This window comes from Oncorhynchus nerka, linkage group LG4 (assembly GCF_034236695.1).
Source record: "Oncorhynchus nerka isolate Pitt River linkage group LG4, Oner_Uvic_2.0, whole genome shotgun sequence".
In the NCBI taxonomy this organism is placed as follows: Eukaryota; Metazoa; Chordata; class Actinopteri; order Salmoniformes; family Salmonidae; genus Oncorhynchus; species Oncorhynchus nerka.
Genome location: NC_088399.1, coordinates 42,108,013 through 42,120,948, shown reverse-complemented (window position 1 = coordinate 42,120,948; position 12,936 = coordinate 42,108,013). Strand labels below are relative to the sequence as shown.

At 45.3% G+C, this 12,936-nt stretch overlaps 1 protein-coding gene across 1 annotated transcript in view; it reads right to left on the bottom strand.

Moving 5' to 3' along the window:
- The window catches only part of LOC115125345 (WD repeat-containing protein 70), a 77,774-nt gene that overhangs the window by 52,964 nt on the left and 11,874 nt on the right, over positions 1-12,936 (bottom strand). The window contains exons 8-9 of the mRNA XM_029654852.2: positions 12,316-12,469; positions 9,358-9,434 (exon numbers count right to left, since the gene is read on the bottom strand). Of these exons, the coding sequence (XP_029510712.1) occupies positions 9,358-9,434; positions 12,316-12,469 (231 nt within the window). The remainder of the gene's footprint in view (positions 1-9,357; positions 9,435-12,315; positions 12,470-12,936) is intronic.

Genomic DNA, 12,936 nt, shown 5'->3' with positions numbered 1-12,936 from the left:
CCTGTTGGAAGGTGAACCTTCACCCCCGCCTGAGGTCATGAGCGCACTGGAGCAGATTTTTATAAAGGATCTCTCTGTACTTCGCTCTGTTCATCTTTCCCTCAATCTTGACTAGTCTCCCAGTCCCTGCCACTGAAAAACATCCCCACAGCATGATGCTGTCACCACCATGCTTCACAGTAGGGATGGTGCCAGGTTTTTTCCAGACGTGATGCTTAGCATTCAGGCCAAAGAGTTCAGTCTTGGTTTCATCAGACCAGAGAATATTTTTCTCATGGTCTGAGAGTCCTTAGGTGCCTTTTTGAAAACTCTGAGTGGGCTGTCATGGGCCTTTTACTGAGGAGTAGTCTGTCTGGCCACTCTACCATAAAAGGCCCGATTGGTGGAGTGCTGCAGATGGATGTCCTTCTGGAAGGTTCTCCCATCAACACAGAGGAACTCTGGCACTCAATCAGAGTGACAAATTGGGTTCTTGGTCACCTCCTGGACCAAGGGCCTTCTTCCCCGATTGCTCAGTTTGGCCGTGAGGCCAGCTCTAGGAAGAGTCTTGGTGGTTCCAAACTTCGTCCATTTAAGAATGATGGCCACTGAGTTCTTCAATGTTGCACAACATTTTTGGTACACTTGCACCTTTTATTATTTATTTATTCTATTTAACTAGGCAAGTCAGTTAAGAACAAATTCTTATTTTCAATGACGGCCTAGGAACAGTGGGTTAACTGCCTTGTTCAGGGCCAGAACAACTGATTTTTACCTTGTCAGCTCGGGGATTCGTGTGTAGATTGATGAGGGACATTTTCTATTTTATCCATTTTAGAATAAGGCTGTAACGTAACAAAATGTGGAAAAAGTTAAGGTATCTGAATACTTTCCGAATGGACTGTATACTTGGCATGTAGGTTTTCACTAATGAGTGGCACAAATGGGGATATGGGGGAGGAGAATGGGCAGGGTATATGTTAATTAATAAATACTGTGGTGTTTTGCGGACATTACTGTAGTATTTATTACAGTGTTTGTTTTGCGGATAATACTGTAGTATTTAGTATAGTATTTTTCAACAAGTACTACACCTGATTCAGAGACACTACAGTGCGTAGTATAGTATTCTACAGTTTACTAAAGAATTCTATAGTAATTTGTTGTATTTTTTTAGTGTGGGTAAAGACAGAGCTCTACGGTGCGACCATTTGACTCGCCATATGCGCCTAAATAGTTTGCTGTGAGACCTGGAGTTTTAATTTAGGTGCACCAGTGCGAACACAAAAAAATCACCTAGATGATAATTGTTGCAATGATTACTTCACTGTACCGCAGCCCGAGTGCCATGGAGAATACACTGAGTGCAGATACATGACCATCATGCTTGCACCATTGCTAAAGAAAACGGCTTGTTATCTTAAATATGTGTCATTGTGCTTCTAAATATTTCAACATAGGGGCACACGTGCTCCTTGTAAAAAAAGGTCAGCGTAGAGCCCTGAAAGAGCTAGTATATTAAAGCATCGAAAGCAGCACATCAAAAGCGGCTTCAGAACAATAGAGGGAGAGAGAGAGAGACTATTAAATCTGGGTGGTAACACTGGTCTGTTGTCAGGAAGACAGGTGAACGGCACCAGGCGGTACGGCTGGCCCTCCTCTGGTCTTCAGAAATAGAAGCCCTGGGTCCTGGTTTATCTGGCCCATTGTCAGACAGAGCCACACACACAGCAGCCAAGACATCCAGGCTCCCCACTGGGACCACTGAACGGGAGTGCAGGAGTGGGGAGGAGAGAGACAACATTTCCAATTTAGTCATTCAGCAGGCGCTCATATCCAGGGCGACTTACAGTAGTGAGCGCATACATTTTCATACAACCCCTTCAGAATCACTGGGCCTTTAGATAACTGCCTGAGGTGAAAACCCAGGCTACAGCCCAGCTCCCTGTGCTGTGAGGTCTACTGGGTGTACCTCCCACGCTGATCATCATTACCCGATGACGACGCATGAACTGTTTCTTACTGTCAGCAGCACTTCATTGAGACTAACACTTCACCGTACGCCTCATTCAGTCCCTTCCAGTTCTGACCTCAGTTACTCATAGTGAACCTCACCTAGCTCACAAGAGGCAGTCATAAAAAGTCCCAAACATCCCCATTCACAACATCCGCCCGACAATCATCCGTTCCCCGAGGCCTTAGAGTGAGACATGTGATTGAGGGAGACCAAGGGGAGGGATGGAGGGCAGGAGAGGGAGTGAGACTTTGAAAGAAGAGGGACCTCCTGAAAGCAGGCCACTGGACATTCCCTTCCGCTCCTGGTCCCTGTGTCCCAGGGAGCTGTAGTGACCCGCTTCGGACCCTCCCGCTGGGTACCCTTCACATCTATAGCTGGCCGCGGCTGCAAACGGCTCTCTGTCCACTGCTCTACTCCCAGAACTGGGCTGGCAACCCCCAGTGCTAACGTGCCATGTGAGGATTCCCAGGACCCAAAGTAAAGCTAAATAAAGCAGCTAGCCCCAGCGCCACATCTGGGAGGGAGAAGAGACGGTCAGAGGTGAACACTGGTCCCAGCCCCTACCCTCCTCAGCCTTGTTTTCAGTCCTGATCATGGTGTTGGGTTTCTGCTCCGCTGCCTGTCACACTCACTTAGACTCATCACTGGGGTTCTCTCCCTCTCGCTCTCTCACACATATACACATATACACACATACATAAACATGTTCAGAGAAACACACATGGACCCCGCCCCTAAACACAGAAACACTACAGCCCCTGTGATAAGCTCTATGGGGAAACCAATTGGCTAGAGGAACACATAACAAACAGAGGGCTTGTGAAAGTGTAGTAGGTTACATGGATAATTCTGTATTGTATTACCATTGTATTCTAAAAACAGAGATTTTCCCCAATGAAAGCTCCAGGAGGTGACTCCACGCTGTGAGAGAGGTGAGGACAGACCAAGGGTCCCAGAGGCATAGCTTAGCCTAGAGGACTCCCTGCTGGTGACAAGTGAGATGATGGGAAACTAAACCCAGCAAAAAAGAAACGTCCCTTTCTCAGGACCCTGTCTTTCAAAGATAATTCGTAAAAATCCAAATAACTTCACAGATCTTCATTGTAAAGAGTTTAAACACTGTTTTCCATGCTTGTTCAATGAACCATAAACAATTCATGAACATGCACCTGCGGAATGGTCGTTAAGACACTAACAGCTTACAGACGGTTGGCAATTAAGGTCACAGTTATGAAAACTTAGGACACTAAAGAGGCCTTTCTACTGACTGAAAAACACCAAAAGAAAGATACAGAGGATCCCTACTCATCTGCGTGAACGTGCCTAAGGCATGCTGCAAGGAGGCATAAGGACTGCAGATGTGGGCAGGGCAATAAATTGCAATGTCCGTACTGTGAGGCGCATAAGACTGCGCTACAGGGAGACAGGACAGAGAGCTGATCGTCCTCGCAGTGGAAGACCACGTGTAACAACTCCTGCACAGGATTGGTACATCCGAACATCACACCTGCAGGACAGGTACAGGATGGCAACAACAACTGCCCGAGGTACACCTGGAATGCACAATCCCTCCATCAGTGCTCAGTCTGTCCACAATAGGCTGAGAGAGGCTGGACTGAGGGCTTGTAGGCCTGTTGTAAGGCAGGTCCTCACCAGACATCACCGGCAACAATGTCGCCTATGGGCACAAAGCCACCGTCGCTGGACCAGACAGGACTGGCAAAAAGTGCTCTTCTCTGACGAGTCGCGCTTTTGTCTCACCAGGGTTGATGGTCAGATTCGCGTTTATCGTCGAAGGAATGAGCGTTACACCGAGGACTGTACTCTGGAGCGGGATCGATTTGAAGGTGGAGGATCCGTCATGGTCTGGGGTGGTGTGTCACAGCATCATCGGACTGAGCTTGTTGTCATTGCAGGCAATCTCAATGCTGTGCGTTACAGGGAAGACATCCTCCTCCCCCCTGTGGTACTCTTCCTGCAGGCTCATCCTGACATGACCCTCCAGCATGACAATGCCACCAGCCATACTGCTCGTTCTGTGCGTGCTTTCCTGTCAGTGTTCTGCCATGGCCAGCGAAGAGCCCGGATCTCAATCCTATTGAGCACGTCTGGGACCTGTTGGTTCGGAGGGTGAGGGCTAGGGCCATTACCCCCAGAAATGTCTGGAAACTTGCAGGTGCCTTGGTGGAAGAGTGGGGTAACATCTCACAGCAAGAACGGGCAAATCTGGTGCAGTCCATGAGGAGGAGATGCACTGCAGTACTTAATGCAGCTGGTAGCCACACCAGATACTGACTGTTACTTTTGATTTTGACCCCCCCTTTGTTCAGGGACACATTATTCAATTTGTTAGTCACACGTCTGTGGAACTTGTTCAGTTTGTCTCTCAGTTGTTGAATCTTATGTTCATACAAATATTTACACGTGAAGTTTGCTGAAAATAAACACAGTTGACAGTGAGGACGTTTCTTTTTTTGCTGAGTTTATATTGTCAGCAATGATAAACCAGCATTTTTGGAAGCTCAAACTTATACTGCCTAGTAACTGTTGAATTGGAAATAGACTTCAGAGAGGGCCATATTGATGTCCAGGTGATCTCAATGAAAATGAGTCTTAAAGGGATATGTTAATTTGCAATCCTCCAGCTGATCCTGGATAAGCCACTGTACACCCAGCTCAAACAAAGACTCTAGTGATCATACACCGGCATTGCTGTCCTTACATTTCGGTGAGATTATCTGACTAGTTTATTCCCTGTAAGAATCGTTTAGTGTTTTCTTCTCTGGCGGGGGTCCTGATCCACATAATCCTACTGTTAGGAAGATTAGTGACCAAGTAGGCATGAGTTGCACGGTGCCATTCTGAGAAAGCAGTGAGCCATGGCAGTGCACCCTTATTCAGCTCATTACTGCCTTTTTCAAACCAATCAAGCCACTCATCCCAGCTCTGATAGAGCCCTCCAGCTGTAGGAGACAGCCTAGTGCTGTGTTCATTTAAATCAAATAAAATTGTAATGGTTGGGTAACAGCCTAGTGCAGCTGTTATTGCTGGGATAGCGAAAAACATTTAACCAGGAAGGCTAGTTGAGAACAAGTTCTCATTTACAACTGCGACCTGGCCAAGATAAGGCAAAGCAGTGCAACAAAAACAATAACAGTGTTACACATGGAATAAACAAACATACAGTCAATAATACAATATAAAAAGTCTATATACAGTGTGTGCAAATGAGGTAGGATAAGGGAGGTAAGGCAATAAATAGGCCATAGCGGCGAAATAATTACAATATAGCAATTAAACACTGGAGTGATAGATGTGCAGAAGATGAGTGTGCAAGTAGAGATACTGTGATGCAAAGGAGCAAAATAAATTAAATAACAGTATGGGGATGAGATAGTTGGATGGGCTATTTACAGATGGGCTATGTACAGGTGCAGTGATCCGTGAGCTGCTCTGACAGCTGGTGCTTAAAGTTAGTGGAGGGAGATTTGAGCCTCCAGCTTCAGTGATTTTTGCAATTAGTTCCAGCCATTGGCCGCAGAGAACTGGAAGGAAAGGCGGCCAACGGAGGAATTGGCTTTGGGGGTGACCAGTGAAATATACCTGCTGCAGCGTGCGCTACGGATGGGTGCTGCTATGGTGATCAGTGAGCTGAGATAAGGCGGGGCTTTACCTAGCAAAGACTTATAGATGCTCTGGAGGCAGTGGGTTTGGCAACGAATATTAAGCGAGGGCCAGCCAACGAGAGCATACAGGTCGCAGTGGTGGGTAGTATATGGGGCTTTGATGACAAAACGGATGGCACTGTGATAGACTGCATCCAATATGCTGAGTAGAGTGTTGTAGGCTATTTTGTAAATGACATTGCAGAAGTCAAGGATCGGTAGGATATTCCGTTTTACGAGGATATGTTTGGCAGCATGAGTGAAGGATGCTTTGTTGCGAAATAGGAAGACAATTCTAGATTTAATTTTGGATTGGAGATGCTTAATGTGAGTCTGGAAGGAGAGTTTACAGTCTAACCAGACACCTAGATATTTGTAGTTGTCCACAAGTCAGAAGCATCTAGAGCAGTGATGCTGGACGGGCGGGCAGGTGCGGGCAGCAATCGGTTGAAGAGCGTGCATTTAGTTTTACTTGCATTTAAGAGCCGTTGGAGGCCATGGAAGGAGAGTTGTATGGCATTGAAGCTTGTCTGGAGGTTAGTTAACACAGTGTCCAAAGAAGGACCAGAAGTATACAGAATGGTGTCATCTGCGTAGAGGTGGATCAGAGAATCACCAGCAGCAAGAGCGACATCATTGATGTATACAGAGAAGAGAGTCGGCCCGAGACTCTTATTACCAGTGCAGTAATAACTAGCAATGCCAAACAATACATGCAATCCCAAAAATGTAAATAAAGGAATTAAGAAATACTGAAATAGAATGAGCGATGTCAGAGTACGGAATATAAATATATACTGCATGTATATGATGGTGTGTATTGACATTATGGACAGTATATGAATAGAAAAGGTGTGTACAGCAGTAGATATATACGATGAGCCTTGACTAGAATACAGTTATACATATGAAGTGGGTAAAACAGTATACAAACATTATTAAAGTGACCAGTTTTCAATGACTATGTACATAGGGCAGGGTTGAGTACTGGGTGTTAGCCAGCTTGCAATGGTGTAAGGTACTTGAGTAAAAATACCTTAAAGTACTACTTAAGTAGTTTTGGGGGGTATATGTACTTTACTATTTATATTTTTGCCAACTTTTACTTCACTACATTCCTAAAGAAAATAATGTACTTTTTACTCCATACATTTTCCCTGACACCCAAAAGTACTCGTTACATTTTGACAGGAAAATGGTCCAATTCACACACTTATCAAGAGAATATCCCTGGTCATTCCTACTGCCTCTGATCTGGCGGACTCACTAAACACAAATCCTTCATATGTAAATGATGTCTGAGTGTTGGAGTATGCCCCTGGCTATCCAACAATTAAAAAAAAACATTGTAAATATAAATTGGTGCAGTCTGGTTTACTTAATATAAGAAATAAGATTTTTTTTAAAATACTTCTGATACTTAAGAGGCGCCTCTGTCCTCCACTCGTTACCTGTATTAATGGCACCTGTTTGAACTTGTTATCAGTATAAAAGACACCTGTCCATAACCTCAAACAGTCACACTCCAAACTCCACTATGGCCAAGACCAAAGAGCTGTCAAAGGACACCAGAAACAAAATTGTAGACCTGCACCAGGCTGGGGAAGACTGAATCTGCAATAGGTAAGCAGCTTCGTTTGAAGATATCAACTGTGAGAGCAATTATTAGGAAATGGAAGACATACAAGAACACTGATAATCTCCCTCGATCTGGGGCTCCACGCAAGATCTCACCCCGTGGGGTCAAAATGATCACAAGAACGGTGAGCAAAAATCCCAGAACCACGCGGGGGTACCTAGTGAATGACCTGCAGAGAGCTGGGACCAAAGTAACAAAGCCTACCATCAGTAACACACTACGCCGCCAGGGACTCAAATCCTGCAGTGCCAGACGTGTCCCCCTGCTTAAGCCAGTACATGTCCAGGCCCGTCTGAAGTTTGCTAGAGAGCATTTGGATGATCCAGAAGAAGATTGGGAGAATGCCATATGGTCAGATGAAACCAAAATATAACTTTTTGGTAAAAACTAAACTCGTCGTGTTTGGAGGACAAAGAATGCTGAGTTGCATCCAAAGAACACCATACCTACTGTGAAGCATGGGGGTGGAAACATCATGCTTTGGGGCTGTTTTTCTGCAAAGGGACCAGGACGACTGATCCGTGTAAAGGAAAGAATGAATGGGGCCATGTATCGTGAGATTTTGAGTGAAAACCTCCTTCCATCAGCAAGGGTATTGAAGATGAAACGTGGCTGGGTCTTTCAGCATGACAATGATCCCAAACACACCGCCCGGGCAACGAAGGAGTGGCTTTGTAAGAAGCATTTCAAGGTCCTGGAGTGTCCTAGCCAGTCTCCAAATCTCAACCCCATAGAAAATCTTTGGAGGGAGTTGAAAGTCCGTGTTGCCCAGCAACAGCCCCAAAACATCACTGCTCTAGAGGAGATCTGCTGGAGGAATGGGCCAAAATACCAGCAACAGTGTGTGAAAACCTTGTGAAGACTTACAGAAAACGTTTGACCTCTGCCATTGCCAACAAAGGGTATATAACAAAGTATTGAGATAAACTTCTGTTATTGACCAAATACTTATTTTCCACCATAATTTGCAAATAAATTCATAAAAAATCCTACAATGTGATTTTCTGGATTTTTCCCCTAATTTTGTCTGTCATAGTTGAAGTGTACCTATGATGAAAATTACAGGCCTCTCTCTTCTTTTTAAGTGGGAGAACTTGCACAATTGGTGGCTGACTAAATACTTTTTTGTCCCACTGTAAAACATATTTTGATTGAACACTTTGGTTTCTACATGATTCCATGTGTGTTATTTCATAGTTTGTCTTCACTATTATTCTACAATGTAGAAAATAGTTTTCAAAAATTAAGAAAAACCCTTGAATGAGTAGGTATGTCCAAACTTTTGACTGGTACTGTATATGACTCTTTTAAGGTTGCACTAGCTCCAAGCTACCTCAAGCTTTTCCAGCCATTGCGGCTACTGTAATAATAGCCACAGAAGAGAATAGAATCCCCCCTTCCAAAATGAACAAAAAAGTATCCCATTTCCCCAATCCATAGTAAATCCTTAGACAATGATGCTATAATCATGTAATCGATGTGCCGTTTAGAAAACTTTTTAACCTATCATTTTTTTTATGGTTCACACTCAGTGACAGAACCTCAGTGGCCATTAACAGTCCAACCACTTACAATATGTAGTATACTCCCCCTTTCTCCAAAGCCTAGTGTTACAAAACCAATAACTAGCCCGCTGATTTTGCTGTACTCATTATGCCTAAGGCCTAGCTATGACCTCTGTCATTGCCAACAAAGGGTATATAACAAAGTATTGAGATAAACTTTTGTTATTGACCAAATACTTATTTTTCACCATAATTTGCAAATAAATTCATAAAAAATCCTACAATGTGATTTTCTGGATTTTTTTTTCTCATTTTGTATGTCATAGTTGAAGTGTACATATGATGAAAATTACAGGCCTCTCTCATCTTTTTAAGTGGGAGAACTTGCACAATTGGTGGCTGACTAAATACTTTTTTGCCCCACTGTATCTTTAATCAAGTATGACAAATGAGTACTTTTCCACCACTGCCAGCTTGTAACAGTGCGTTTGTCTGTCCCTGTGAACCTCAGATTCACCGGCACAGAGAAACGCACACGCACATACAACTCACCCGTCATTGGAGCAGGTCATAAACTCGTCCTTAATCTTGGGGTGCCAACAGCCGCTGTTCAGCATGGCAGTGTGACCCTGAAATAAAAAGACAGAAACGTAGTTAAATGGCTATAATTTGACCCAATCAGCACTGAGGAATCTGGATTTCAACAAGTAACGACCAAACATCTATTTTACGGAGTGGCACGTCGTTCATAGCAGTCTGATCTCACTGCTCCTAGTTAGTCCTTGGTCCTTCTCCAGAGAAAAGAGATGAACCTACAGGGAAGGAGAACCCCCCCTGACACTGAGCCACTGACCCCTAAACACCAGAGCCAGCCAGGCCCAGTGGAGCTCCCTCTGTCTCAAAACTGAGAGCTCATAGGACTGTGACCTCCAGCAGGGTTGTCCTCTGGTAAAAAAAAGCACTCACAGAAATAGCCATAACAAATAACATCTTCAAAGAGCGTCTGCCCAGAGAGAGGCCCTCTTGCACCGAGAGGGCAGGGGATTTCTCCGACGTGCAGCCGAGAGTTCAGATATGACATATCTCAACCTGACAGAAAGGACAGGAGTTGAGCAAAATGACATCAGTGTGTGAATTTGGAGAGGCCTGCCTGTTAGCCCTTTTACCATGGGACTGGACACGGCCCAGCTTCCACTGTACTATGTTCCCCTTTACCACGACTTATCAAACCGTCATTCTCTCTCATTTATAGCATTTAAAAGCTATATCTCCCCATACTGTAAAATACAAGGACTACGTTGAATATTCACGGATGGAGAACAAAAACGTATTGCAACCTATACTTGTAATGCTTAGGGTACAGTCCACAAATGGTGTTGTATGTTTAGCGCTTATATGGTTTTGTAAATGACTGAATTACTTCCACGTTCTGGCAAAAGGCATCAAAACAAACAGCTCCGGTCGTTCACAGTCTTTTAATTGGACTGGAGGAACTACCGTTGCTATGCACCTCTGATTCCCCTCCTCCCCAACAGAACAGGAGAGGACAGCCAACTGCCAATGCCTGATTAGAACCAGACTGACACACATGGGATAAACAAAACATATAGTCAATAATACAGTTGAAGAAAATCTATATACAGTGTGTGCAAATGAGGTAAGAAAGGGAGGTAAAGGCAATAAATAGGCCATGGTGGCGAAGTAATTACAATATACCAAATAGACACTAGAGTGATTGATGTGCAGAAGATGAATGTGCAAGTAGAGATACAGGGGTGCAAAGGAGAAAGATAAATAAATAAATAACAGTATGGGGATGAGGTAGTTGGACGGGCTATTTACAGATGGGCTATGTACAGGTGCAGTGATCTGTGAGCTGCTCTGACAGCTGGTGCTTAAAGCTAGTGAGGGAGGTAAGAGTCTCCAGCTTTGGTGATTTTTGCAATTCATTCCAGACATTTGCAGCAGAGAACTGGAAGGAAAGGCAGCCAAAGGAGGAATTGGCTTTGGGGGTGACTAGAGAGATATACCTGCTGGAGTGCGTGCTACGGGTGGGTGCTGCTATGTTGACCAGTGAGCTGAGATAAGGCGGGGCCTTACCTATCAGAGACTTGTAGATGACCTGAAGCCGGTGGGTTTGGCGACGAGTATGAAGCGAGGGCCAGCCAACGAGAGCGTACAGGTCGCAGTGGTGGGTAGTATATGGGGCTTTGGTGACAAAACGGATGGCAGTGAGACAGACCGCATCCAATTTGTTGACTTGCTCTAGCGACTCCTGTGGTGGGCCGGGCACATGCATGCTGACACGGTCGACAGGTGTACGGCGTTTCCTCCGACACATTTGTGCTGCTGGCTTCCGGGTTAAGCGAGCAGTGTGTCAAGCAGCAGTGCAGCATGGCGGGTCGTGTTTTGGGGGACGCACGACACTCAACCTTTGCCTCTCCCGAGTCCGCATGGGAGTTGCAGCGAACCAACTGGACACCACAAAATTGGAGTGAAACACGAAAAACATTTTTTATTTTTATCATGGCTCTCTTGTCCCTCTGCAGCAGACATGATGAGCAGTATGTTTAGAACATCGAATTGCCATAAAATCACAGTATCGAATCGCAATACATATAGAATCGTGAAAATTGCAATGCATATCATATCGCTAACCAAAGTATCATGATAATTCTCAGCCCTCTCTCTCTCACACACTGTGTGTGTGTGTGTGTGTGTGTGTGTGTGTGTGTGTGTGTGTGTGTGTGTGAGTGAGTGAGTGAGTGAGTGAGTGAGTGAGTGAGTGAGAGAGAGAGCATATGGGTGGGTGCTGTGCAAGAGACAGAGAGCAGAAGAGAGTGAGGGAGAAAGAGAGAGACTAGTGTGTGTGTGTGTGTGTGGTGGTGATGTAGGGATGTGAGAGAATTAGTTTTGGACACACTACATTTGCTGGGTCACCTTCAGCAGAGCTGCAGAGCTTCACTACCCAAAACCCTGCTGCCAGCAACAGCCCCAATGGAGCATTGGATCCACAGGAATGTAGAGAGACAGAGCGGCACCCTACAATAGTTCTCCTACTGGGGAAGTCATCTCTATCACATCATTCTCACAGGTGTCTCAGCCACCATGCAGAACATGCTCTGCGAATGGACAATCAGCAACGGCCTTTTCGACAGCAAAAACTGTTCACCCAAGACGCATTGAACGAACACGACCTTGGTCAGTGGTCGGTCACCACGGCATGATCTAGTTGTGAATGCCATCGTGACCCTCTCCTACTCCACTCTGACTGCTCCCAGCTGGAAGTACAGTACACATCATTACTCCCATACACAAACTAACCTGCAGCTGCAGAACATACAGTGCAGGGGTCATCCCTGACACAAAGCTAAGGTCCAGGCCTGAATGCTTGTTTGAGTGGCCACCGACAGGGGGCTGGAAGGCCATAGTGTCCGATGGCTATATCTCTTCCCTTCTCAGTAACAGAGGAAGCACATATCAGAGAGTAGGTGGTGGATGAGTGTGTACCTTGGTGTTAGCCATGTCCACGATGTACTGGTCTCCCTTGGGACACTCCATGACCGGGAACCCGTCGCGGTCCAACACCTTGGCCTGGGCATTCCCAGAGACCACCAGGATGACATCACCAGTGATGCTGTATTGCAGGGACCTAATCTGGTGGCTGAGAGGGGACACAATGGGAGAGGATGAGAAAGGCAAAGCTTTTTTACTTATCATTCCCGTGGCTACCATGGGTCATTCCTGAAATGCGTGTGGTAAGTGTCTTTGTGGGAGTTTCTGTTGAATTGGTGAGAGACATCTGCTAGGTCTGAACGTGTACGGCATCAGAGCTACAGCAATGTCATATAACAGCTTTAAATCCTGAAGCAGTTTTAGACTAAAACCTGTTACCATAGGAACCGTGACAACAGACATCACAGAGAGTTAGCGGAAACAGTCAGATGTTTGGCCCATTTGATTTGGACCAGACAGACCAACAGTGGAGATGTCTAGGTCTGGGCCTCTCTCTGTCTTGTCTCTCAGACTCAACACAATGAACAGTCTGTTAGACTGGGACAGAAGAATGTAACACACACCGAAGCTAACCTTGGCTGCACTACACATAGTTGGGTTTCTTCTTTACAGCAA